The 25,845-nt window shown below is 52.1% G+C and overlaps 6 protein-coding genes across 9 annotated transcripts in view; 5 read left to right on the top strand and 1 right to left on the bottom strand.

Moving 5' to 3' along the window:
• The first annotated feature begins 395 nt into the window (after positions 1-395).
• Positions 396-6,761, top strand: LOC120956575 (endoribonuclease Dicer). Of its 2 annotated transcripts, XM_049608546.1 has the most exons (8): positions 396-729; positions 838-1,182; positions 1,271-1,931; positions 1,998-2,344; positions 2,409-2,663; positions 2,723-3,170; positions 3,245-6,636; positions 6,695-6,761. In XM_049608546.1, exons 1-7 carry the CDS (start codon positions 718-720, stop codon positions 6,262-6,264), a joined length of 5,088 nt encoding a protein of 1,695 aa, XP_049464503.1. In that variant the 5' UTR covers positions 396-717; the 3' UTR covers positions 6,265-6,636; positions 6,695-6,761. The 2 variants fall into 2 exon arrangements, with proteins under 2 accessions (XP_049464503.1, XP_040234106.2); XM_040378172.2 differs by lacking the exon at positions 6,695-6,761 and having other exon boundaries at positions 847-1,182; positions 3,245-6,597.
• LOC120956576 (uncharacterized) overlaps positions 6,712-25,845 on the bottom strand; it is a 29,357-nt gene continuing 10,223 nt past the window's right edge. For both annotated transcript variants that reach the window (XM_040378174.2, XM_040378173.2), the window contains exons 3-7: positions 11,454-12,207; positions 8,943-10,303; positions 8,363-8,866; positions 7,969-8,297; positions 6,712-7,910 (exon numbers count right to left, since the gene is read on the bottom strand). In XM_040378174.2, the coding sequence (XP_040234108.2) occupies positions 7,029-7,910; positions 7,969-8,297; positions 8,363-8,866; positions 8,943-10,303; positions 11,454-12,207 (3,830 nt within the window). In that variant the 3' untranslated portion in view covers positions 6,712-7,028. The remainder of the gene's footprint in view (positions 7,911-7,968; positions 8,298-8,362; positions 8,867-8,942; positions 10,304-11,453; positions 12,208-25,845) is intronic.
• Positions 12,487-14,446, top strand: LOC120956582 (cytochrome P450 9e2-like). The gene is made up of 2 exons (XM_040378181.2): positions 12,487-12,810; positions 12,896-14,446. Exons 1-2 carry the CDS (start codon positions 12,599-12,601, stop codon positions 14,331-14,333), a joined length of 1,650 nt encoding a protein of 549 aa, XP_040234115.2. The 5' UTR covers positions 12,487-12,598; the 3' UTR covers positions 14,334-14,446.
• LOC120956584 (probable cytochrome P450 9f2) lies at positions 14,675-24,334 on the top strand. Of its 2 annotated transcripts, none has more exons than XM_040378184.2 (3): positions 14,675-15,040; positions 22,320-22,609; positions 22,684-24,334. In XM_040378184.2, exons 2-3 carry the CDS (start codon positions 22,398-22,400, stop codon positions 24,071-24,073), a joined length of 1,602 nt encoding a protein of 533 aa, XP_040234118.2. In that variant the 5' UTR covers positions 14,675-15,040; positions 22,320-22,397; the 3' UTR covers positions 24,074-24,334. The 2 variants fall into 2 exon arrangements, with proteins under 2 accessions (XP_040234118.2, XP_040234117.2); XM_040378183.2 differs by lacking the exons at positions 22,320-22,609; positions 22,684-24,334 and adding exons at positions 15,534-15,870; positions 15,976-17,460 and having other exon boundaries at positions 14,907-15,040.
• On the top strand, positions 17,565-20,274 carry LOC120956587 (probable cytochrome P450 9f2). The gene is made up of 2 exons (XM_049608553.1): positions 17,565-18,569; positions 18,633-20,274. Exons 1-2 carry the CDS (start codon positions 18,358-18,360, stop codon positions 20,032-20,034), a joined length of 1,614 nt encoding a protein of 537 aa, XP_049464510.1. The 5' UTR covers positions 17,565-18,357; the 3' UTR covers positions 20,035-20,274.
• LOC120956585 (probable cytochrome P450 9f2) lies at positions 20,885-22,194 on the top strand. Its single transcript, XM_040378185.2, has one exon. It carries the CDS (start codon positions 20,886-20,888, stop codon positions 22,041-22,043), a length of 1,158 nt encoding a protein of 385 aa, XP_040234119.2. The 5' UTR covers position 20,885; the 3' UTR covers positions 22,044-22,194.

Here is a 25,845-nt window from a genome sequence, read left to right on the forward strand (position 1 = left end):
AAACAGCAGGCGCGATTGGAGGCGCGGAAGATTTGACAGCTCTACTGTTACCGTATTAATACACGATGCGCAATCTCAGATTGCGCATATATTCGTTTTATCAAAACATATGTCATTTCGCGTAGCCAACCCTGAGCTATAAACGTCATTTCCATACAATTTCAGATTGCGCCAAGATTGCGCATAAATTTTCAAGATTATATGTCCGAGATATATAAATATTTTTTGACAGATAAATATATCAAACCGATCCGTTTGACAGATAAATATATGCGCAATCTCAGATTGCGCATCGTCTATTGCTACGGTTATACAACTGTTATAAACAAGGCGCGAATTTCGCGGTACCGCGACGATCTCGGTTCGTCTATTTCCAGCCTTAGCTTGACAGTTGCTCGTTTGTATTTGGATGTGCCGTTCCGTGTCCGTGTCCGTGTTCTAGTTCTTGCATTAATATTACGAGTACTTTACTTAAAGAGCGTTGTACTACGTGTGAGAAGTAATTGTTTGAAGAAAAAGCGTTTGCTTAACTTATATCCTCCCGGCAAATTGTACATTCGAATGAAAGTTTTGATGCTGACACCGAACTGATGACGTCACAGAGCTGTTGAGTTGCGTTTGTTTAGGTTTAGAGCAGAGCAGGCCGGCGGAATCAAGCGGTACGCATTCGATGAGTGATAAATAGCTGATGCAACTGTTCTCCACACCCCGCTTACAATGTTGCCAGAAGTAAGTACAAAGTAAAACCTTGCGCGATAAGCATTTTGGCGTGGTTAGTGAAGTGTGGTGCTGTTAATCTAAACCGTGAAACCTTCTCTTCTTCTCTCTGGCTGGCAGCAACAACAGAACAAAGAACCGATGGAGGATTTCGCACCCCGGAACTATCAGGTGCAGATGAAGGAGATATGTCTGGCCAAAAACACGATCATCTTCCTGCCGACCGGCTCCGGCAAAACGTACATCGCGCTGATGGTGATGAAGGAGATCAGCCACCAGCTGCGGAACACGGTCCACGAGGGGGGCAAGCGCACCTTCTTTCTCGCGAACACGGTGGCGTTGGCGAAGCAGCAGGCCCAGTTCTTCGCCAGGCACATGCCCTTCAACGTGCGGCTGTACACGAGCGAGGTGAACGTGGACGCGTGGAAGAGCGACCGCTGGCATGAGGAGTTTAGCGAAGGACAGGTACGTTGGAAAGGAGCGGAAAACCTTGTGAATTACTAAGCGAAAGCGTTTCATACGTTTTTTTTTCCAAAATTTCCCTCCCCCATAGGTAATTATCTGCACGGCCCAAATCTTGCTGGACGTGCTGCGCCACGGCTACATGTCGCCGGCCAACATCAATCTGATCGTGTTCGACGAATGTCACCGGGCGGTCGGGCAGCATCCGATGCACGCGATCATGAAGGAAATAGTGGCGGCGCCGGCGAGCGAGCGGCCGCGCGTCCTGGGCCTGTCCGGCACGCTGCTGTTCAAGGAGCTGAAGATGGCCTCCCAGGTGCCGGATGAGCTGGAACGGTTGGAAAACACGTTCAGCTCCACCATTGCCACGGTGGCCAACTACGACGATTACGCAACGGTGGCCAGCTTTTCCACCAACCCGAACGAGGTGCTCGTTACGTACAGCAAGCCGGCGGTCCATCTGCTGCCGCTGGTTAAGGAAATGTGGCCGCGGATCGACGCGTTCGTCGAATGGCTGCTGCAGGTGTATCTGCCCGAGTACTCGACACAGTCGACCCGGACGCTGCAGAAGTCGTTTTGCAAGCCGCTGAAGGAGGTGAAGCGGGCGCTGACCGAGTTTAAGCACCAGCTCGAGGAGCACGGCATGTACGCGGGTTCGCTCGCCATACTGGCGGTGATTGTGCAGCTGGAAGTGAGCAAGCGGCAGTCGCCCTGCGACAAGGCGCGCCAGGTGTACCGTTCGGCCATTTCCTGTAAGTAATGGCTGGCTGGTGGTAAGTGTAGATGGTTAAGTGGTTTTGTTCCTCATTTCAATGCAGTCTGCGAATCGATCCGGCACGAGCTGGTCGAGGCCATGAGCGGGCTGCGAGGGACGCACCAGATACTTAGCTTCTCGTCGGACCAAGCCCGCAAGCTGCTGAAATACCTGGAAGATTCCTATCGCACCGCGGAAGACCAGAACAAACAGGCGCTGGTGTTTGTGAAGCGGCGCTTCACCGCCAAGGTGCTCTATCATCTGATCCGCATTTACTTTCACTGTCTATCGAAACGGGACAACGAAGACGAGCTGGTCGAACCCATCGTAAAGCCAGACTTTATTGTCGGCGCGAACGCAGCGCTGGAGGAATCGATCGATGCCATACTCGTAGTCAGGGAGGACCGTCGGGTAAGTGTGAGTGATGGGTTAGCGTGCTGTCATGGTTCTAATACACTTTTTCGCGGTCGCACAGGTCATCGAGAACTTCCGCAAGCGCAAGATCAACGTGCTGTGCGCGACGAACGTGCTGGAGGAGGGCATCGATCTGCAGATGTGCAACATGGTCATCATGTATGATGCACCGTTATCGTACGCCTCGTTCATGCAGTCAAAGGGCCGGGCGCGGATGGAAACCAGCACCTATCTGATGATGACCCCGGCCGCCGATTTGCAGCAGTTTGCAAAGCGCATGAAGCTGTACCGCGACATTGAAAACCGGTTAAAGGAGGTAAGTCGAGACGATTCCACTCGCCTACTTTGATCGCACATGTTACACCGTTCGCGCAGGAACTGGTCGGCAAGACAATTAACCGGCCCGAGCCGCTGGAGAATGATGTGCGGAAGGAGCTGCTGGACGATCTGATACCTCCGTTCTACACACCGTTCAAGGCGAAGCTGGACGCACTGTCGGCGATCCAGCTGCTGAACCGGTACTGCATGAGCATGCCGCGCGATCTGTTCACCGGCAGCAACGTCACCTGGGAGCGCATTGACCGTTCGCCGACGGAGATCATCGTGACGGTGAAGCTGCCGCTGCAGTCGACGGTACGCGAAGTGATTCACGGGCAGACGATGAAGAACCTGAAGCTGGCCAAGCAGTCGGCTGCATTCAACGCGTGCAAGCGGCTGTTTGAGGTGGGCGAGCTGAACATGTATCTGTTGCCGATCGCGACCAAGGATAAGGTGGAAGAGCTGAGCGAACAGTACTTCAAGCATTGGCGCAAGATGTCGGATGGTAAGTCGGGGGTGGAAGTCATGAGTCTTGTAGCTTTGCATTGACCCAATTTCCACTCCTTTTTGCAAAAACAGAACCGAATCCCAAGCAGGCAGGAACGATGAAGTACGTGCGTGGGCACAAGATCGTCTATCCGGAGGAAACGGTCGGCTGCACCCCGCAAGCGGACGGCGAGCAGTGCTACGTGTACATCGTTCGCATGCGCGCCCACTTTGACGCCAACACGCATCTGGAAAATGTGCGCATCTTTCAGGAGCTGTACAGCAGCGCGAATAATTTTGGCATCCTGACGCGCAAACGGCTCCCGCGGCTGGCGCGCATGAAGCTGTTCGTGACGCTCGGTGCGATCGGCGTCGAGATTGTGCCGGAACCGGTGTGCATTACGCTGGCGCCCGACTCGGGCGAGCTGCAGCGGCTGAAACGCTTCCATCTGCTGCTGTTCCGCGATCTGCTCAAGGTGTGGAAACCGTTCACCGTGCTGGACGCGCTGCCGGAGGAGAACGGCTTTCTGATCGTGCCGATGCTGCGCTCGCAGTCCATCGACTGGGAGCTGATGGGTAAGTTCCCGTACCTGCGGCCGGCGGCGGAAACGAGCACCCGCGCCCGGCAGCACCTGCGGTTCGAGACGGAGCAGTATCTGCTGCGCGTCGTCCACCCGTGGTACAAGAACGATCCGGATCAGAACTACGTGGTGGTGCGCGTGCGGGACGATCTGCGCCCGACCAGCCCCTTCCCGAACGCCAAGTACGACTCGTACGAGCAGTACTTTGCGCAGGAACACCACCAGGTGGTGGTGCGGCACGAGGACCAGTTCCTGATCGAGGTGAAGGGCATTACGACCAGCCTGAACCGGCTGCACCCGGGCGCCGAAGCGGACGGTGGGGCATCGACCCGCTCGCGCTACTGGGAGTTCCAGGAGATACTGATACCGGAGCTGGTGCACAACTTCGAGTTTCCGGCGGACTACTGGCTGAAGGCGACGCTGCTGCCGAGCGCGCTGCACCGCGTGCACTATCTGCTGCTGGCGGAGGGCATACGGGTGGATTTGGCCCGGAACGCGCAGGTAGGCAGCGAGCATTGCGAGTGGGTCGAGGACGTTACCATCGACCGGGTGCTCTCGATCGAGCACCAAAAGTTGACTGCACTGTACGGCGGGGAAGACGACGACGACGAGGAGGACGAGGATGATGATGAGGAGGAAAAGGATAGCGATGAGGAGGGCGCACGCTCTATGCAGGTGGCATGCCGTCCGGCGGTGGATCCAAAGCAGCCCAGCGGAAAGCAGCTGCTGCAGGTGCTGAACCAAATCCACAGCGATTCGATCTCGCTGGCCGATCGGGTCCAGTACCCGTGGGAGGAAAACGAGCAGCCGAAGGATTTGGAGCGCAACTGGGACACGGTGAGCAAGATCGACATAGACTACTACGCGAGCTTCGTGAAGAAGTACGAGCAGCAGGCGGTAACGATCGTGACCGACGTGAACCGGTCGGTGACGGAGACCAACATCGACCGTATGCTGGCGAACCTGAACATGAATAAGAACGAGGCGGAGGCATCGCCCGTGAAAGCTTTGCCCGCGCTCGAGGACGGCCACGGGCCGGTCGCGCAGATTGCGATGCTCCGGCTGACGATGGACAACACGGCGAACGTGGCACTGCAGCAGTCGGACCTGCTGCAAGCGCTCACCACCAAATCGTCCGCTGACGTGTTCAATCTCGAGCGGTTCGAGGTGCTCGGCGACGCGTTCCTCAAGTTTGCCGTCTCGGTGTACATCTTGTTCCGCCATACCAGCTGGCACGAGGGCTACCTGACCACGTGCAAGGGCCGGATGGTGAGCAACCGCAACCTGCTGTACTGTGCGATGGGGTACGGGCTGCCGGGCAAGATTAAGGCGCATCCGTTCGATCCGAAGAACGACTGGGTGCCACCGCTGTCCACCGTACCGGGCGCCGTCCGGCGGGCGATGGTCGACGCGAACGAGTCGCCCGCGCTGCTCTACAACCTGAAGCTCACCGAGGAGGAGATACAGTCGGGCGTGGTAGCGCAGGCCACGGTGGACAAGTTCCTGCCGCTGATCGAGCAGGCGCCCGCACCGTCCCAGTCGACCCTGCACACCGTGCTGCAGCAGGTGCAGATCCGGGACAAGGTGGTGGCGGACGTGACCGAAGCCCTGCTCGGCGTGTGCGTCAAGACGGTCGGGTACGAGCGGTCGTTCCGCTTCCTCTCCCACCTGGGCATCATCCCGAAGGGTGCGGACGTGCCGATGCTGTTGCGCACGACCACCTTCCCGATCGGTGACTACTTCCCGGTGCGGCACAAGGTCGACCAGCTGCTGTGCAATCCGGAGCGGATCGAGGCGACGCTCGGGTACCGGTTCCGCAACCGCACCTACCTGCTGCAAGCGTTCACGCACACGTCGTACATGTCCAACAGCCTGACCGGCTCCTACCAGCAGCTCGAGTTTCTCGGCGACGCCGTGCTGGACTTTCTCGTGTCGATGTACATCTACGAGCGCAACCCGTCGATGTCGCCCGGCCAGCTGACCGATCTGCGCTCGGCGCTGGTGAACAACGTCAATCTGGCGTGCGTGCTCGTGCGCAACGAGCTGCACCGCCACATCCTCTCCCAGTCGCCCATGCTGACGGATGCGATCGGGAAGTTTGTGGCGGTGCACCGGTGCCACCGGAACCAGGGCAGCAACTGGGTGCGCCTGCTGACCGAGGAGTCCGACACACCGATGGCGGAGTACGTGGACGTGCCGAAGGTGCTGGGCGACGTGCTGGAGGCGCTGATCGGGGCGATCTATCTCGACAGTGGGAACGATCTGGTCGCCACCTGGGAGGTGTGCTTCCGGCTGTTGCGCGACGAGATTGCGGACTTTACGCGCAAAACACCGATCCAGGTGGTGCGCCAGCTGTACGAGCATCCGGAGGCGAGCCCCCACTTTAGTGCCCCGTTCGTGGAGGAGGAGGTGGTGTATGTGAAGCTGTCCTACACGCACCGCTCCCAGCGCCAGACGGTGTACGGGTTCGGCAAAAACAAGGACGACGCTAAGCGTGCCGCCGCCAAGATTGCTCTCAGCAAGATTATGTAGTAAAGGAGAGAGAGAGAGAGAGTGGGAGAGAGATTGAGAGACAGTTGAGGAGGATTGCAGGAAAGCAACCTCCCAACGTTATTGCCTTATGCTGACTGAGTTGGGAAGGGAAGCTGTTACTAGTATTGGGATTGAGGGTGCAGCATGTTAAGCTAAGTTACCTTAGCGCGGCTGGTTTTAATATGTATGCTTTGTGTCGCGTCCTAATGTCCTGTAGCATCTCAGGATGTCCTGGAATGTCCAGTTTCGATTGTATGCCTTTGTGTGGGATGTAATGTCACATGCTGTAAGCGTTAAGTAATCGTATTAGTATCCTAGTAGCTTTAGGATTTGCGTTAGTTGTCTCTTTTTGCTGTCGACGGATTACCCGCAGTGCAACGAGCAAATGCTTCTCTAATTTCTTCCATTATTGTTATAAACATAGAACAAGCCCTGTCAAAGCTTACATTTAAATGGAACCAATAAATAAACGATTTGTTTTTATTAAAGAGAAAAAACTCCTCACAGCGTCGTGTCGTGTACAAACGAAGTGGTTGTACCCTAGAGCAAAGCCGATACTCCTAGAATCAATGATTGCAGCTAGCAGCAGCAGCAGTGCGGAATATGGAAATTATCGTTCCGAAATCGTTATCGTTGAGCTCACTATAACTACCATCTACAAGATGCTAAGTAATCTATAATCTCGCCTCTTAAACAGGTGCCTACACTTTAGTTTGTGATTACTATTTTGAGCCCCCTCCTCCCTCGATGAGTTCTTTCTGCTTCTATATCACCGAATCCCGTCCCGTCGATCCGTTATTGCCACCGCCGTATCCGTGGTGCTCGTCGTCATCGTCCTCCCCGTGCAGTGTGATGATGCTCGAGTCGCCGAGCGGGGCCGCCGCCAGCACCAGATTCTCCATCGAGTGACCACGGCGCAGCAGCGTGTTGCGCAGTGTTTGCGTGAAGCCTGCGCCGCCGTTTGCGGACGTTGGTGCAACGGTGGTGGTCGTGCCTGGGCGCAGAACCTGCCGCACGTCGGACGCGGTAAAGCTTGGCGGGTGTGATGATGTTGGCTGTGCTGCTGTCGGTTCGCCCGCTGCATTGAGCGAACGGTACCGGCGGCCACTGCCCAGCGTGGCCGAGTTGTAGAGGATGCGCGGAGCCACCGCCGACGGATGGTGGTTCGCTAGCTCGAGTCCAGCCATTGGCATGGCGCACGGACCGCCGAATTGCTGCAAAGCGGAACAGTAGTCGGGCGGCGGCAGTTCATCGCCCGTGGACGGGTTCGCCCCGAGACTGTCGGGGGCCGTTTGCGGTAGGGCGGTACGTTGCCGTACGGACGGTGCACTGCCGCTCGTTTCGCCCATCAGACGGCGCACACTGCGGCGTATGCTGTTGCGCAGCAGCTTGGCAATGCGCGCCCCGGTCGCTGTGGTGTAGGAGGGTGGCGGCGTGTACTTCGGCGGAGCGTCATCCGCATCCCGCACCGAGCGGGAATCCATCGAGATGGTGATGGTCGGTTCGGAGCTGTCCCGGCCGCCAGCAGCGCCACCGTTGCGCGTACGTTGCAGTCGCGACGATACAGCCGCCCGGCGCGTCTGCATCATACGGAGCGAGTTGCCGGTGTCGCCATCTATCGATGGTCGCAGCAGTAAATCCACACGCTGCAAAAGAAAACGGGGGTTAGGCTGATTTTCGGCTCCCATTCCCGCCCAAACTTACGTCCAATATGTCGGGCGGACCGCGGCAAAGGTAGCGATAGATTTGGATCACCATGACGACCGGCACCAGAAGAAGAAAGCTGACCTGCACGAACCCACCGACCTGGCGAGCCCACAGCGGCCAGTAGTTGCTGGCGCCCGTGGCCGATGTCGATGCGGCGGCCGCCACCGTCGATGCGGAGGACCAGTTGAAGAGGGCCGCACTGTTCGACAGCCGGTACTGCAGGATGCACAGAAAGATGAGCCCGATCGGGATGAGGAAGTTCCACGCGAACGCCACGAAGGCCGAAAACGATTGCAGCATCTGCAGATCGTTGACTAGAATGTCACCTGTTGGGCGAGGGAGGAGAGATGTTAGTTTGCTCGGAAGAGGCAAGTGAGAGGTGACCACTCACTTGTGAAAGGACGACCGCGCACGAGAAACAGTGCCAGAATGTGTCCGATCCAGAGCAGCAGTAGCCACCAGGCAGCACCGAGGATCGTGTCGAGATAGTGCACAATATGGATGCCACCTTCCGTTGCCAGGGGCATCCCGAGCAGTAGGCCCGTGACGCAGCTCAGCAGGATGGAGGACGGTGCGTCACCGATAGCACCGGCGATCGGCTTCCACATCACGCACAGCTGTCCCAGCCCGAACAGTACGAGCGCTAGATACCCGATCATACCCCAGATCGGGGCAATGTGTTCCGGTGTGGCGGCGGCAAGAGCGGCGGGTAGCAGCTCGGTCACAAGCCGCAGTGCCTGGTAGCCTGACTCACGACTCGGATCGGCGTACGATCGCTTAAAGCTTTCGCCGACGACGGTCGAGTAGCGAAGCAGCCACCGATTGGGCATGGTCGCGTGTTGTGGCGGTAGTGGTTGATTAGCCGGCCGTAGGAACACGTTTGTGCCTAGGTTTTCTGGAGAGCGAGAGACAAAAAAACATCATTAGATTGAAGTTTAAGAGAGGCATAAATAGAAAAACTTATACTTTACCATAAGAACCAGGCAAGTAGTAGTATCCGCGACTGTTGAGAATCTGCACACAAGCACTGCCAAGGACGGCGGCAAGTATCAGCACGGTGAGCGTAATGAACGCGACCAGAAACGCATCACGCCGCAGCTCCCGGCGGGTCCGCACATTGCAGCTTCCCTTCCGATTGCTGCGACAGTTCAGTGCGTAGATCGACACCCCGAGCAGGCCCCACGTTAGGAACGTTTCCTGCGCCGCGCTGGTCCAGCTGCGCGAGTTCAGAAAGAAGTCCTGCCAATCCGTTGCCGGGAAGATGTTCTGCACGCTGTCGTAGTCGATGAACGTGAGGAACTTGGCGCAAACGGCGGTAAGTGCCGCAAACGCGCCAACAAACACGCCGATGGTGATCTTCCCCAGTGAGCGAATGCCGCGGCACAGTGCCACAAACACGAACGTCCAGATGATGGCCAGATTGAACGCGAGCTGAAAGCGTATCGCTCCGATGCCGCTAGCACGAGAAGTCGACTGTGAGACGGGTGGTAGATTGCGCCCACCGTATCCGGTCGGCAGGGAGCTGGACACTGCCTGATGGGCGAGATAGTAGCGCTGCAGCACGACGCCGTTGAAGTAGTCCGCCACCGTATCCGGCAGCCGGTAGGATTGATTGTCCCGTCCACTGTGGTACGCCTCGAACGGTTCCTGCCAGCGGTACTTCTCGTTGCGCATGATGAACGCATCCCGAAAGTACACCAGCACCCAGGCAAGCGAAATGGCCGAGTACAGCGCAATGAGGGTCTGGGCAAGCAGCAGCGCTATCCCAATCCCCTTGCAGATCGGGCTGATGCGCCACATCGTAACAGGGCCGCCCCGAATGCGCGCACCCAGCACCATCTGCAGCCACAGCATCGGGATGCCGAACAGGAGCGAGAAGAGTAGAAACTGCACCACAAAATTGGCACCGAAGTGGACGCTAAACACGGCAAAGCGTGAGATGTTAAACAGCCCGAGGGTGCAGAAGGTGGTGGCTAGCGAGCGCGAGATGGCGTGTGGCCAGCGTGCCTTCGGTCGGCCGTCACTGCGCCGGCTGCTGCTCCGCTGTGGGCTTGCTTCCGTGTCGGACTCGTCGTTTTCGTTGTTGTTGCCGCCGCCGGCAGTCGGTGCGGTTGAGGCAGTGGCCGGTTCGGCGGCCTGAGTCGTGGTGGAGGCGCAGCGCCGTTGCACTTCCGAGGAGTTGCGCTGTCTTCGGCCGTTGGATGAGGAGCGGATTGGCTGTGCACTGCTGCCGATAGAGGCATTTTCGTCTCGCACATCAACACCGCGTGAGAATGGAGCAGACCCAGCCTCAGTTGATCCATCGACCGGTTGTTCCAACGTTCGACGAGTCCTATGAAGAACAAGAAAAAGGGGGAAGTTAGTCGCTTCAATCATATCACCATCACATCGAAACGGTCTCTGTTACACATCGGAAAAGGAGAGCGAGAATACGGCATCTTTTGCACCACTGTTGTAAAACATCTTGGCAACTTCTTCGTTTCGGCTGCTGCTCTGGTACTCCTCCAGCGACCCAACACCAATGTCAAGGACTAGGTCAAGTCTGCTGCCCGAGAACGAACCTAGAAAACGTGTGCCGTGCACTCTATGCCACGTCTTCACGGCCTACGTGCATTGCATGGCTGTGAAAATATCAATATGCTCCTCCCCAGGTGCAGTAGCAAAACTCCCAGTTGTGGCTGTGCTGCCGTTGTAGGAAGTTTGTTGAAAGTGGTTGCCACGGCAACGGAAATCGCACACCACGGCTCTACAGTGCGGGGAATAAAATGAATCCTCCGTACCTATGGCTAAAGGGTAAGGACTAGTATTGTGCTTCAAGAATCTTTCGAGAAGAATTCGTGAATCTCTGAATATTTAAGAATATCTTGGGATTCTCGAGAGCACCAACATTTACATTATAGATCTCACGAGTACATGTGATCTTCGGTCGAAATAAGGCCGATAGTCCCAAACTCACACTTAATTAACAGTGAAACAAGACAAGAATCACAGCAAAACCGATTCTGATATGGACTATTTCAAAATTGATTCAAACTGATGTAATGAAGTGCAATGCAGAGGCCAAAATGTCTAGTTGTAGATTCATTAATACATGTAAGAATAAAGCTTCATAAATCAGATTTCCGGATTTGGTTTTGTTGGAATTATTTTTGGAAATTGTATGAACTATTTCGCAAGCTTGTATTGACCCACATCGAGAGTGACGCATATGCTAATTCTCAATATGCTCTTTCGGAATCTGCCGAATTCACACACCTCCTACCAACAACAACACATGGTGGACTTTGTGCAAAGTCATCCTGAGTGAGAGCAAACAGATTTTTGTTTGCCACTTCCCCCAGCTCGCTCCCCCTTTTTTCATACCCTTTTCCTCCAGTCCATTGAGGAAATATAGATAGCCAAATTCGAGCGAAATGATTCATTGCCGACCATTGCCTTTTTTGGAATGGCAATGTTGTGTGGTTGAAGTATAAGGGCAGTACCTGTCGTTCGCGTTATCAGCGGCCGATGCTATCGAGCTACAGGTAGTTGTCGTAGATAGCAGCGACACCGGACTCGGATTGCGCGAGCTGCCCATCGAGCTGCCCTCCTCCGACTCGGCCACGTATCGTCCGTGGTGGTGCTGACGATTCTGCTGCGGGTGATGAATTTCATGGTGCAATTGGGTCAGCAGCTCCTCGGCCGGTGGTGCCGTCGGTGGCTGTCCCGGCACACTGTTGGTGCGTATGATGAGCTCGTTCGTGGCCGCATCCCGCACGACCGTAATCGAACCGATGCGGGGCTGTGACTGTGCCCGGCGGCCGGCTTGTCTTGGCCGCTCCTGCACCAGCATCCCGTCCAGATCGGTTTCGAGCAGTTGTGGTGGTTGGGGAGAGGAGGACAGGGAGGCAGGTGGTGCGGAAGCTACGATCTGCTCCCGTTCGGTTCGCTCTACAAACGGCACCGGCGAGGGAGGTAGCGCAACCACTAGGGACGCACCAATCGGGTCAAGTGTGGCAGGTACTTCGTCCACCGGCAGCGTGCTAATCGAGCTGAGTTCGTTAGCCTCGAGCAGCGATTCCTGGCTGGCTGTGGTGGACGGGGCCGCGGCCACGGTGTCCTGTTCGGGCAGTTCGATCAGATGCTTCTTGCGCATCGAATTCCGATGCCAGCTGCGATGGTGATGAGGTGAAGCGCTTTCGTCCCATGATGGACCGTGCCGGGGTAGCGAATTGCCGGTCGATGCTGCTTCGTGCTCTGTGGGAGAAACAAACAAAAGAAGAAAATAAATTAAAAAAAAAAACGTTAGAAAACAACCAGCGCGAAATGTAACGAACACAACCACAGTTCCCATATCTTCCACAGTACAGCAGCGTAGCTGATTGTAGTGAGCATCCAAAATGGTATAGCCTTTCCCGTTTCACTTCCCCCCTTACTGCCGGGAGCGCTGCCTTTAATCTTTTGTTCAAGTGACGCTGCCGGGTTAGTGTGAGTGAACGCGCGCAGGCGACGCGGATCGAATAAAAACGGTACAGGCCGCGCTGTTCGGCATTCATTCAGTACGCAGCGAACGAGCCGACGGAGCAGTCATTGAGAAACGCTACTGGCAGTATATGTGTGTGCGTGAGTCATCACCGTTCGCGTCACTATGGAGATCAGCTTAGTAACGCTGGCCCTACTGGTTGGCCTGTGTGTGGCAGTTTACCGGTATGTTACGAAGAACTACTTTTATTTCGCCGACAAACCCATCCCGTTCATGAAACCGTCCTTCCCGTTCGGCAATGCGGGACCAATTCTGATGAAAAAAGTGACACTGTTCGAGCACTTCAAAAATCTGTACGACGCGTTCCCGAATGCAAGGTAAGTGAGTGGTCGGTCACCATCATCACATGTGTGCGGACGTTTCATCATCTTTTTCACGCACTCTGTTCCCCAATGTTTGCAGAATTCATGGCACGTTTAACATGCGCCAACCGGTGTACATCGTGCGTGATCCCGAGCTGGTGAAGCAGATCACGGTAAAGGACTTTGACTACTTCGTGGACCACATGACCACGGGCATGGAGCAGACGGAGGACAACAACAGCAACCATCTGCTGCTCGGCAACTCGCTCGTATCGCTGCGGGGACAAAAGTGGCGCGATATGAGGGCCACCCTCAGCCCGGCATTTACCGGCAGCAAGATGCGGCTCATGTTCGCCCTGATCGCTGACTGTGGCAAATCGATGGTGGAACACTTCCGGGAGGAAGATAAGAAGGCCCGGGCGGCCGGTGGCACCGGCTATCAGCTGGAGATGAAGGATGTCATGACGCGGTTCGCGAACGATGTGATCGGTACGGCCGCGTTCGGCATCAAGGTGGACTCGTTCCGCGATCCGACCAACGTGTTCATCACCATGGCACGGTCGGTCACGAACCAGGAGTCGCTGGTGAAGGCGCTGAAGATGATCGGCTACACGTTCGCGCCCAAGCTGATGACGCGGCTCAACATCGATTTCCTCACGCCGGAGGAGGATCAATTCTTCCGCAACACCATACTGGAGACGATGCGGACGCGCCAGGACAAGGGCATCTTCCGACCGGACATGATCGAGCTGTTGATGCAGGCGAAGAAGGGCAGTTTGAAGCACCAGCAGGCAGAGGAACCAAGAACGGACAGTGAAACCGGGGAAGGGTTTGCGACCGTCGAGGAGTCGCACGTGGGGCGGCGTGCGCACGATCGCGTCTGGACGGACACGGAGCTGATTGCGCAGGCGTTCATCTTCTTCTTCGCCGGGTTCGAAACCATCTCCTGGACGATATCGTTTGCGCTGTACGAGCTAGCGGTGAATGAGGACATACAGGCCCGACTGTACGAGGAGGTGCGCGATGCGGAACAGTCGCTGGAGGAGGGGAAAACGCTCATGTACGAACAGCTGCAATCGCTGCCGTACCTGGATATGGTCGTGTCGGAAACGCTCCGACGGTGGCCCATCGCAACGGTGCTGAATCGCGAGTGCGTCCGGAACTATCAGTACGACGATGGGCAGGGGACACGGTTTACCATCGAGAAGGGAACGCTGGTCTTCATACCGGTCGTGGGCATTCATTTCGACCCGAAGTACTTCCCCGAGCCGGAGCGTTTCGATCCCGAACGGTTCAGTGCGGCCAATCGGAACAACATCCAACCGGGTACGTACCTACCGTTCGGTGCTGGACCACGCAATTGCATTGGCTCCCGGTTCGCACTGATGGAGGCAAAGGCAGCGCTCTACTATCTGCTGCTCAATTTCCGCCTCGTACCCTGCGCTAAAACGCAAATCCCGCTCAAGTTGAAAAAATCGTCCACTCAGTTCGCCACCGAGCAGGGCATCTGGTTGGAGTTCCAGTCGAGAAGCAGTTGAGTTGAGTTGGATGTGCGACCGGTTGTTGTATGTATTTTAATATCTCTAGCTTTAGTCATTTGTAATACGCGAGGCACAGTGCAAAATATAATCGTCCAATCAAGACCCGTTCAGATCCGTTGCCTCTCTTAATAGCGCTTGTCCGAAAAAAACCCGCACTGTTTGACCCTCCAAATTTGATCTCTAGTGTAGGAGGAATGATGGAAGAATACGTTTGTAACCAGAGAACGTTTTTTGGCACTTCCACGTCTCATCTCCTCAGCTCTCTCTATCTCTCTTGCAGTTATTAGATTATGCTCGTTGAAACACAATCCGTCAACCACTACAACCTCCCCAAAAAAAAGAAGCAAAATATGCTGAGTCAGTGTGTATCAACCACATCACCACATCGAAAACCACCCCAAAAATACACTGCTGCTCCCATTACCTCCTGGTACACCGCATCTAGTATGTGGGGGGTAGGTAGCACACCCAGTTTGAAGGTCACATCAATACAAACCGGCATGTGTGTGTGAGTACGCGCGTCTAACGCTACAGGCTCCCCACATTAATAACGATGGCATAATGCGTGTCGGCGACAACTGGACGCCGTCAGTTCTGGACAACGCGTCCGGCCGAACGGACGCAAAGTCTTGACATTCTTCAACCAAGGAACCATCCATCATTGGCCAGCAGTGCCAATTCCAAAATTCCTTCCAATAATACAAGTAAGTAGAAAGTGTCTAAAAGTATAACATATGTTGCTTTCCAAGCTGTAATGTGCTGAAGTCGTAGGGTCGTATTGTGTGTATTGGGCATTCTTCCTGCTGTAAATTGTATTTGCATTCGCTTTGGTTTTGCTTCCCGCTATGTTTATCCATCAATGAGATCATCGGTTTGGTGCGAAGTGCGCGTCCAATCGACCTTTGTTTGGAGATTCATGTTTGTACGTCGCATTATGGGCTGGTGGTGTGTGTGTGTAAAGCTAATGTGCCGCTTTCTCGCATATGTAATTACTACAACCGCGTATAGTAAACGTGATTAGGCGGAAGTGAAGTACTACCAGTGGCACTAGAGTACGATTCTTTGCTATAAGTATCTACCCCCGCTGTAAACAAATACAGATGGCGCTCGGCAGTATAGAGAGATACACTCGGGTGGTTGGTGTTGGGTTTCAAGTGTGTAATGGAGTGTGTTCTAATCTTATCTTGCCCCCGCCAGCGTCCCGGTACGACGCAGACAAGCTGACCCGGGTTTCGGAGAGCACTCACAATCGCATTCATAAAGTGTTCTCGCACCGGCACCGACATCAGAGTTCCAGTTTTAGGTGAAGAGTCGGCAGCACGATGGCGCTCGACATGGTGACGATGGCAGCGATTGCCACGATTCTGGCCCTGCTGTACTACTACGTGCGGAACCGGTACCGCTACTTCCTGGACAAACCGTACCCCCATCTAAAGCCCACCTTCCTGCTCGGTAGTTCCGCTCCGATGATGCTGCGGCGCCGGAACATGATCCAGCACATCGAGGCACTGTACTACAGCCATCCGGATGCAAAGTAAGTGATCTTTGAGGGACAAAAAGAGAAGGAGAAAATCGGGAAAAGAAGCACCGAGCTTGGGCTAATACACGATCGTTTAACCCTATTTTACGCCAAAACAAGAGTGATCGGTGCGTACGATCTGCTCACACCGAACGTGCTGCTGCGCGATCCGGACTGTGTGAAGCAGATCGGCGTCAAGGACTTTGACTACTTCACCGACCACACCCCATTCCTGCCGAACGAGAGCGACATTGGCCAGTCGGACAACATGTTCCTCAACTCGCTGTTCATGCTGCGGGGCCAAAAGTGGCGCGATATGCGCGCAACGCTCAGCCCCGCCTTTACCGGCAGCAAGATGCGCCAGATGTTCGAGCTGATGTCGGACAGCTGCCAGGGCATGGTGGAGCATCTGCTGAAGGAGGCGCGGGAGGACGAGTCGAAGCAGGCGCACGAGATGAAGGACATCTTTTCGCGCTTCGCGAACGATGTGATCGCGTCGATCGCGTTCGGCATACGGGTGAACTCGTTCGCCGACCGGGAGAACGATTTCTACACCCGCGGCAAGAAGCTGCTGGATTTCAGCTCGTTCTGGCCGACGATTCGCTTCATGCTGTTCATGATGGTGCCCCGCGTCATGCTGAAGCTCGACATTGAGCTGATGGACAAGGAGATGTGCCGGCACTTTCACGCCATGATACTGGACAACATGAAGGTGCGCGAGGAGAAGGGCATCGTGCGGAACGACATGATCAACATACTGATGCAGGTGAAGCGGGGTGCGCTGAGCCACCGGGAGGACGAACCGGACGTGAAGGATGCCGGGTTTGCGACGGTGCACGAGTCGGCCGTCGGCAAGAAGGCCATCACGCGCGAATGGACCGAAAAGGAGCTGGTGGCGCAGTGTTTCCTGTTCTTCCTGGCCGGGTTCGATACGGTTTCGACCGCGCTCGGCTTCCTGATGTACGAGCTGATGCGCAACCGGGAGGTGCAGGAGCGGCTGTACGAAGAGATCGCCGAGATTGACCAGCGGCTCGATGGGAAACCGCTGACGTACGATGCGGTCCAGGGTATGCGCTACATGGACATGGTCGTGTCGGAGTCGCTGCGCCTGTGGCCGCCGGCCCCGATGGTTGATCGGTACTGCAACCGGGACTACACGTTCGACGATGGCGAGGGACTGCGGTTCAAGATCGAAAAGGGTGTCACGGTGATGGTACCGGTAGCGGGTCTACATTCCGACCCGAAGTACTTCCCCGATCCGAAGCGGTTCGATCCGGAGCGGTTCAGCGAGGAAAACCGGCACAAAATCAACCCGGGAGCGTATCTGCCGTTTGGCGTAGGACCACGCAACTGTATCGGATCACGCTTTGCGTTGATGGAGGTTAAGTCCATCATTTACTATCTGCTGAAAAGCTTCACGTTCGAGCGGTGCGAACAGACGCAGGTGCCGCTGCGGCTCAAGAACAGTCCGGTGGTGCTGGCCGCCGAAAAAGGCATCTGGATTCGGTTCAAGCCCCGTGAGGTTGCCAAATAAGGGACGAAAAAAGCGGCCAGTGTACGAGCGAAAAAGCGTTACCAATAAACCACGTTATCACAAGAAGCGCATTATCAGTTGTTCTTTTATGTTGGGAAGGAATTTCATGTTTCCCTTGTGCTTTATTGCACAGTCAGGTTGACCCAGGGCATTGAATATTTAAAAGTAAACCGCAAAGCCTTAACAGGGGGTAAGCTTATCAGTTTTTATCGCTTCAACCTCATTTAAACTGGTTGATAGTAAAATGGCACTCGGCGAGGCTTTGCCTTCAGTTCAGGAAATAGGACCTAAGCTTATCTGAGGTTTCTGTTAAAAAAAGGACAACATCCAACAATTCATTATCTTCCACTGTCAAATTGTCTTGTTAAATGTCGAGTCACACTGTAAACTAAATCAACTGCTCAGACCCACACACACACACCTACGCTTGATTGTCGTTGGATGACTTTGAAGAAGTTTAGAGTTTGACGAGTGAAGCGTCTCTCTGTGCGGGTTATTAATGACAACCAGGCGTGGGAAGTGTATGTGTACGTGGAAAGGGAAATTTGAGGTGTGTACGTCTATCGGTAGCAGTAATTGATTGAACTCCCTGAACTGGGTGTAGTCATCGGCGTACGATAAGATATGGCGTTATTAACCCACGAGGCGTTACGCGCGAGAACGATTGAGGCGAGGCACGCGCTCGCCCGGAGATGGTTTAATTATTCATTTTGCGTTTAATTTGCAACCATTGTCGGTAGCCGGTAGATGCGGTTGTATGTATGTGCGGACTCATCTCACTCATCTCAGAAGGTCATAGGAAATGATTCAATTAATCGTCATCATCAAATTGAGTGTCTGGAGAGTGAGTGTGTGGCGCTAGTCTGACAGAACGCGTTGACTACAGCATACGAATTTTGGTGATCGTCCCACATTCATCAGCAAAGCATTTGAAGTAGCTATCATTCGAGACAGGAATCTTCTTCAAAATGGAGATGTATTTAGTATACGTGGGCGGAATTGTATCCCTATTGATGGTGCTATACGTCTACCTGACGTACAACAACGATTTCTTCAAGAAATACCCCATACCCTGCCTGCCAGTGGAACCACTTTTCGGTAGCTGTCGTTGGTTAGTGCTCAAGCAGATTTCATTCAATGATTTTGTCCGCTCTAACTACGACCGATTCCAAGGCGCTAAGTGAGTAATGCGCTCGCCACTCATCTGTTTTTGTTTTCCTCAATAAAGCGTTTATTTTTTCAGAATATTTGGAATGTTTGAGGTGTTAACGCCGATGTTTGTCATTCGCGATCCGGAGCTGATCAAGCAGATCACGGTGAAGGATTTCGATCACTTTATCAACCATCGCCCATTAATAAAAGCGGATAGTTCAATGCCCAACTCGTCGGTTATGTTTACGAAGGTACTGTTCAACCTTAACGACCAGCGATGGCGTAACGTGAGGACCACGCTTAGCCCCACATTCACCGGCAGCAAGATGCGTCAGATGTTTGCCATGATCGTGGAGTGCAGTGAGAACATGGTACAGGCACTAGCAACCGCCAACGGGCAGGAATGCGAAGTGAAAGATCTTTTCGTACGGTTTACAAACGATATCATTGCATCCTGCGCTTTTGGTGTGCGCATCAACTCGTTCCGAGACAAGGAAAACGTTTTCTTTCGCTATGGAAAGGATCTCACGGACTTTGGTCGACTAAAAGTATTTCTCAAGATGATGGGATACCAGATGTTCCCGAAGCTCATGGCACGGCTAGAGATTGACATTTTCGATCGGAAGCATATACAATTCTTCACAGAGCTGTTTAGACAGTCGGTTCGGGAACGGGAGCAGCATGGTCTCGTTCGTCCGGACATGATCCATCTGCTCACACAAGCCGGCAAGGGTAAGCTGCGATATCAACCAACAGATCGTGTGGAAGTGGAAGGATTTGCAACGGTACAGGAATCGAACGAAGAGAAGATCATGCCAGAGAACATGGTGAAGCTTAGTGAAAGTGAAATGGTAGCTCAGTGTCTGATATTCTTTCTGGCTGGATTCGATACAATTGCTACATTGATGTCGTTCATTGTGTACGAGATAACGCTGGCACCTGAAATCCAGCAGCGTCTGTACGAGGAGATTCAACAAGTGTCAGAGTCGATGGGCGGAGGATCGCTCACCTACGATGCTCTGCAAGGTATGCGTTATCTGGACATGGTTGTATCGGAGACACTGCGAAAGTGGCCCCCAGCTCCATCTACCGATCGACTGTGCAACCAGGACTTTAGGATAACTGATGAGCGTGATAATGTAGAGATCATAATACCCAAAGGAGTTACCGTGAACATTCCTATTGCTGGTCTGCACCATGATCCACACTTTTATCCCGATCCAGACCGTTTCGATCCAGAACGCTTCAACGATGAGAATAAGCATAAGATTCCGCTCGGAGCATATCTTCCCTTTGGGATAGGTCCACGCAATTGTATCGCTTCCCGATTTGCTCTCATGGAGGTGAAGGCCATCGTGTATCATTTGCTGCTGCATTATGAGTTTAAGCGCACAGATCGCACACCAGTGCCGGTACAGCTGGCAAAAGGGTTTACACCGTTAAGGTCAGAAAAGGGCATATATCTGCAGCTGAGTCCACGGAGGACTAATTAATGTTCGCACATGATTTTACAAATGTTGAGTTCACAAATGATTGAAATATATTGAATCTCATGTATCTTTTTACTCACCAAACGCTATTATACTTGAAATTAATGTATGTGTAACAATATTGAAAAGTAATGGGCAATACAGTAAAAGTATTGTCCGATATGACGTTTATATTAATTACTATTTGTGTGCTATAGTATTGAAATACTCGGCATTTGATAATAAAACTCATTTTCTATTTCAGTTTTGATGGAAAACTTTCATAATTAGCGCTTACATAGACATTTAACGAATTGTGGTAAAATCTTATCAAAAGATTTACAAAATGGAGATAAACTTAGTGTACGTGATTGGAATCGTATCGCTACTGGTAGCGCTATACGTGTACCTGACGCGCAATAACAACTTCTTCAAGAGTTTCCCTATACCATGCATGCAGGTGGAGCCTCTGTTTGGTAGCCATCGTAAATTATTACTTAAGCAAATTTCGTTGCATGACTTTGTTCGCTCAATCTACGAACGGTTCCCGAATGCTAAGTGAGTATGATATTGTTGTAAGTTCGAAGTATGAGCCCGTATTCAAAACGATCTTTGTTGCTCGTTGCAGAATTTTCGGTTTGTTCGAGATGATAACGCCTATGTTTGTCGTACGCGATCCGGAGCTGATCAAGCAGATCACGGTGAAGGATTTCGATCACTTTGTCAACCATCGTGCGATACTACCGGGAGATGAATCAAGTTCTCGCAATTCGTCTATAATGTTCACGAAGGTACTATTTAACCTCAACGGTCAGCGATGGCGTAACATAAGAAACACACTCAGTCCTGCATTCACGGGCAGCAAGATGCGTTAGATGTTCACCATGATCGTGGATTGCAGCGAGAATATGATAAAAGAACTTGCAACCTTCACCGGACATGAATTTGAAGTGAAGAATCTCTTCATACGTTTCACGAACGATGTGATAGCGTCGTGTGCTTTTGGAGTGCGCATCAACTCGTTCCGAGACAAGGAAAACGTGTTCTACCGTTACGGCAAGGACATCACGAATTTTGGCCGGGTAAAAGTATTTCTCAAAATGATGGGATACCAGCTGGTCCCGAAGCTGATGGCATGGCTAGAGATTGATATTTTCGATCGCGAACACGTACAATTTTTCATAGACCTGTTCAGACAGTCGGTACAGGAACGGGAGCAGCATGGCATTGTTCGTCCGGACATGATCCATCTGCTGATGCAAGCTAATAAGGGTAAGCTGCGATATCAACCAACAGACCACGAGGAAGTGGAAGGTTTTGCAACGGCGAAGGAATCCAATGATGAGAAGGTCGTCCCAGAAGATATGGTAAAGCTCAGCGAGAATGAAATGGTAGCTCAGTGCCTGATATTCTTCCTAGCTGGCTTTGATATAATCGCATCTGTCATGACCTTTCTTCTGTATGAGGTAGCTCTAGATCCCGAAATCCAGCAGCGTTTGTACGAGGAGATTCAACAAGTGTCAGAATCGCTAGATGGAAAATCAATCACATATGATGCTTTGCAAAGTATGCGTTATCTGGACATGGTTGTATCCGAAACGCTGCGAAAGTGGCCATCACAACCTGCTACTGATCGACTGTGTAATCAAGATTACAAGGTGACTGATGTGACTCCGAATGTTGACATTATTATACCAAAGGGATGCATAGTGTCGATCCCCATTGCCGGTTTGCATTATGATCCTGCCATTTACCCCGATCCAACCCGCTTCGATCCAGAACGCTTCAACGATGAGAATAAGCATAAGATTCCGCTGGGAGCATATCTGCCTTTTGGGTTGGGGCCACGTAATTGTATTGCTTCCCGATTTGCTCTCATGGAGGTGAAGGCCATTGTGTATCAATTGCTACGGAATTATGAGTTTAAGCGCTCCGAACGTACACCGGTACCATTGAAGCTCGCAAAAGGTTTCGCCTCTACTAGCGCAGAAAAGGGCATATATCTGCAGCTGAGTCCACGGCAGGTAGAATAAAGTTAGTTTCGCTATGTTGCATATCAAAGCACAATGAATGATATTAGGTGAAAGGTAAAACACAAAAAAATCTGCACAATTATGTGAAACTTTCTGCATTAAGGATGATATTACAAATAAAATGGAAGTATTACTTTCTTGGAATATTGCATACATTATTGTTATATAATTATATGTATGACTTTGAGCAAAACAACCAAATGCTGAATTATTAACATTAGCATTAAAGTTCTGATAAAATGATCTATTACATGATTCATTTCTTCTTTCTAAAAGCATTTAGGACTCAATTCTGGTATAGCCAATGTGATCAAAACAGAAGTCCTGGAGTGATCTTCTTCAAAGTGGTTAAAAATGGAGATAAACTTAGTGTACGTGATTGGACTCGTATCGGTGCTGGTGGCACTATACGTTTACCTCACACACAACAACGATTTCTTCAAGAAATACCCCATACCCTGCCTACCAGTGGAACCACTTTTCGGTAGCAGTCGCCAGTTTTTGCTGAAACAAATTTCATTCAGCGAATTTGTTCGCTCAAACTACGAACGATTCCCGAATGCAAAGTGAGTACCTATGATTATGCCTAGTATATTACAGCACTATATCTTTTTATTTATCTTTTTGTTTTTTTTTTCAGAATGTACGGTATGTTCGAGATGTTTACGCCGATGTTTGTCGTACGCGATCCGGAGCTGATCAAGCAGATCACGGTGAAGGATTTCGATCACTTTATCAACCATCGACCAATAATGAAGGCAGATAACTCTTCCAACTCTACTGCCATGTTTTCGAAAATACTTTTTAATCTTACTGGTCAACGGTGGCGTAATGTGAGGACCACACTTAGTCCCACGTTTACCGGCAGCAAGATGCGCCAGATGTTCGCCATGATCTTGGAGTGCAGCGACAACATGGTACAGGCCCTTGCACACCCAATCGGGCGTGAATATGAAGTGAAAGATCTGTTAATCCGCTTCACAAACGATGTGATAGCGTCTTGCGCGTTTGGTGTGCACGTCAACTCATTCCGAGACAAAGATAATGTATTCTTTCGCTATGGCAAAGATTTGTCTAACTTCAGTCGACTTAAGGTGGCGCTCAAGATCATGGGATATCAAGTGTTTCCCAAGCTAATGGCACAACTACAGATGGACATATTCGATAGCACACACGTACAGTTCTTCACCGAAATGTTTAGGCAGTCTGTTCAAGAGCGAGAAGAGCATGGTATTGTGCGACCCGATTTGATCCATCTGCTCATACAAGCTCGTAAGGGTCAGCTACGATATCAACCGCAAGAATCGGAGGAAACCGATGGTTTTGCAACAGCAAAGGAGTCCAATGAGCAGAAGATACTTCCAGAAGATATGGTGAAGCTCAGCGAGAATGAAATGATAGCTCAGTGTCTGCTGTTCTTCCTTGCTGGCTTCGACACAATCGCAACATCGATGACATTTGTACTGTACGAAGTGACGCTAGCACCGGAAATCCAGCAGCGTCTGTACGAGGAGATCCAACAAGTTAGCGAGACATTGGATGGCAAAGCGCTCACCTACGATGCTCTGCAGGGTATGCGGTATCTCGATATGGTTGTATCGGAAACGCTACGCAAGTGGTCACCATCACCAGGTACCGATCGAATGTGCAACCAAGACTATACTATTCCCGGTGATCCAGACATCGTTATTCCCAAGGGTGCTACCGTGTTTATCCCGATTGCTGGTTTGCATTATGATCCTCGTTTTTATCCAGATCCAGATCGTTTCGATCCAGAACGCTTCAACGATGAGAACAAACATAAGATTCCGCTGGGAGCATATCTCCCGTTTGGAATAGGACCACGCAACTGCATTGCATCCCGCTTCGCTCTGATGGAGGTGAAGGCCATCGTGTATCATATACTGTTGAACTATGAGCTTAAACGCTCCGAGCGTACCTCAGTTCCGGTTAAGCTGGCAAAAGGATTCTCCCCACTGAAACCGGAAAATGGCATGTACCTGAAGTTTAATCCAAGGATGAAGAATTAATACATTTTTACATTCGTTTCTTTTTCCTCTTTTATATGGAAATACATATATTATCTCTAATTAAACCTGTATGGATGTTATCAAAATAATTATCGAAATGGATGGATTTTGTCAATCCAAGAAAACGATAGCGTCGAAGACTAATCTTGAGTTATGTAGTCATCTCATTGATTCACTATCTATAACTTTAATAATGTGCCAAGGGTTTTTAATGCTTGTATGCGACTATGTCCAAAATAAAACTTCGTAGTTCCAAAACAATTGCAAAGCTTGTTTACTATTTCTACTGTTATGAAAAGGGAATCCACTGGAATCTCAAGTCAAGAACAGTAAGTACTCGTCTATTTATCTGATACTTGAGACGCGTTCCAGTTCCTTCCGACAATTAATTGTGTCTGATGCAACGAGCATTTGGTCTGAGAGCCAATTAATCGATTTCGAGTACATTGACACAGTCATTCTGTTGTGTCTACTACGCTCTACGATAACAAAATCACTCAACGCCTCGTAGACTTCAAGAAGACACAAAATGCATACAAATGAAATATGACTCATCGTGTTCTATTATTTCTTATTGCTTCTTTCGGCAGGACATTACAGTCAAGGGTATATTAATTACAACTCTCGCTGTTCAAACCACACGTTACTCAATATGCTCTAGTACGCCAGACAACGTATACTTCACGTCGGAAATGGTAAAGCGTGTTCTTGCGGTAAAGCGGGGGCACCGTCTGCCTAACTAGATCTACACTAACCTCACTTATTATGCGACACGAAGTCGCGATCAAGAATAAACTTTGCAAACATGCTAACGACGATCAATGGTTGCAAGCCATTTCGAATGTCTGGTCTCTGCCCCGGTGACTCAAAGCAACTCTTTCGTTCGTGGGCGACAACAGCCGCCGCCACCGCCGCAGAATTTGCACTGATCGTGACGAACCGAATCCGATTATAGCCCGGCGGCACAGCAGCACTGGTGTTGCGCCTGACGAATGGTTTACTTTATTGAATTTGGTCCGCGCATTCACCCCTTGTGTGTGCGGGCGCGATTAATTTAGGTCAATTGAGTTTAACCGAATTATCTCTAGCAAATTGGTGCGTCTCCCGCCCCGAGTTGCTTGCCGCCCTTGCCCCGCCCCGCTGCCACAACTATGCTGCCCTCCAGTATGCCCTTCTTCACGCGCCCAAACAGTTCGGCCTGCAGTTGGCACAGCTCCTCCGCCTGGTTAGCCATATCCTGCACCGTTGGCAATCGATGCTGCCGCAATCGGGCGGTCAGTTCTTCGTTCTGTTGCTCCAGCGACTCGATCTCCCGCTCGACCCGCTCAATGTTTGCCTTCAGCGCTTCCAGCTTGCCGGTCCACTGGTCGACATCGCCGCGCAGCCGACCGTGGCGCTGGGTAGCGTCAAACAGTGCCAGCTTCTCCATCACCATCTCGCGCTTCACTTCCGCCCCGAGCCGGCGCAGCTCGTAGTCGGTGTGCTGGGCCGCCCGCAGCTCCCGCTCGCCGACCAGCCGCTCGATCGCGAAGCTTTCCAGATGCACGCGCAGTGCGTCACTGCCGACGCTCTGCCGCTTCTGCTCGATCAGCGCGCAGCGGGCCGCGTTCTGCCGCTCCAGGGCGCGCGTCTCGAAGCGCACCTTCTCCGTGGCCGTCTCGCACTTCCGCACCCAGTCGAGACAGTACGCCTTGAAGTGGGCGAACGGGATCGGGGCGATGCGGGATTTTCCCGATTTCAGCCGGCGGAGGGCAATTTTCGCTTCGAGCGTT

Source organism: Anopheles coluzzii, chromosome 3 (assembly GCF_943734685.1).
Source record: "Anopheles coluzzii chromosome 3, AcolN3, whole genome shotgun sequence".
Classification (NCBI taxonomy): Eukaryota; Metazoa; Arthropoda; class Insecta; order Diptera; family Culicidae; genus Anopheles; species Anopheles coluzzii.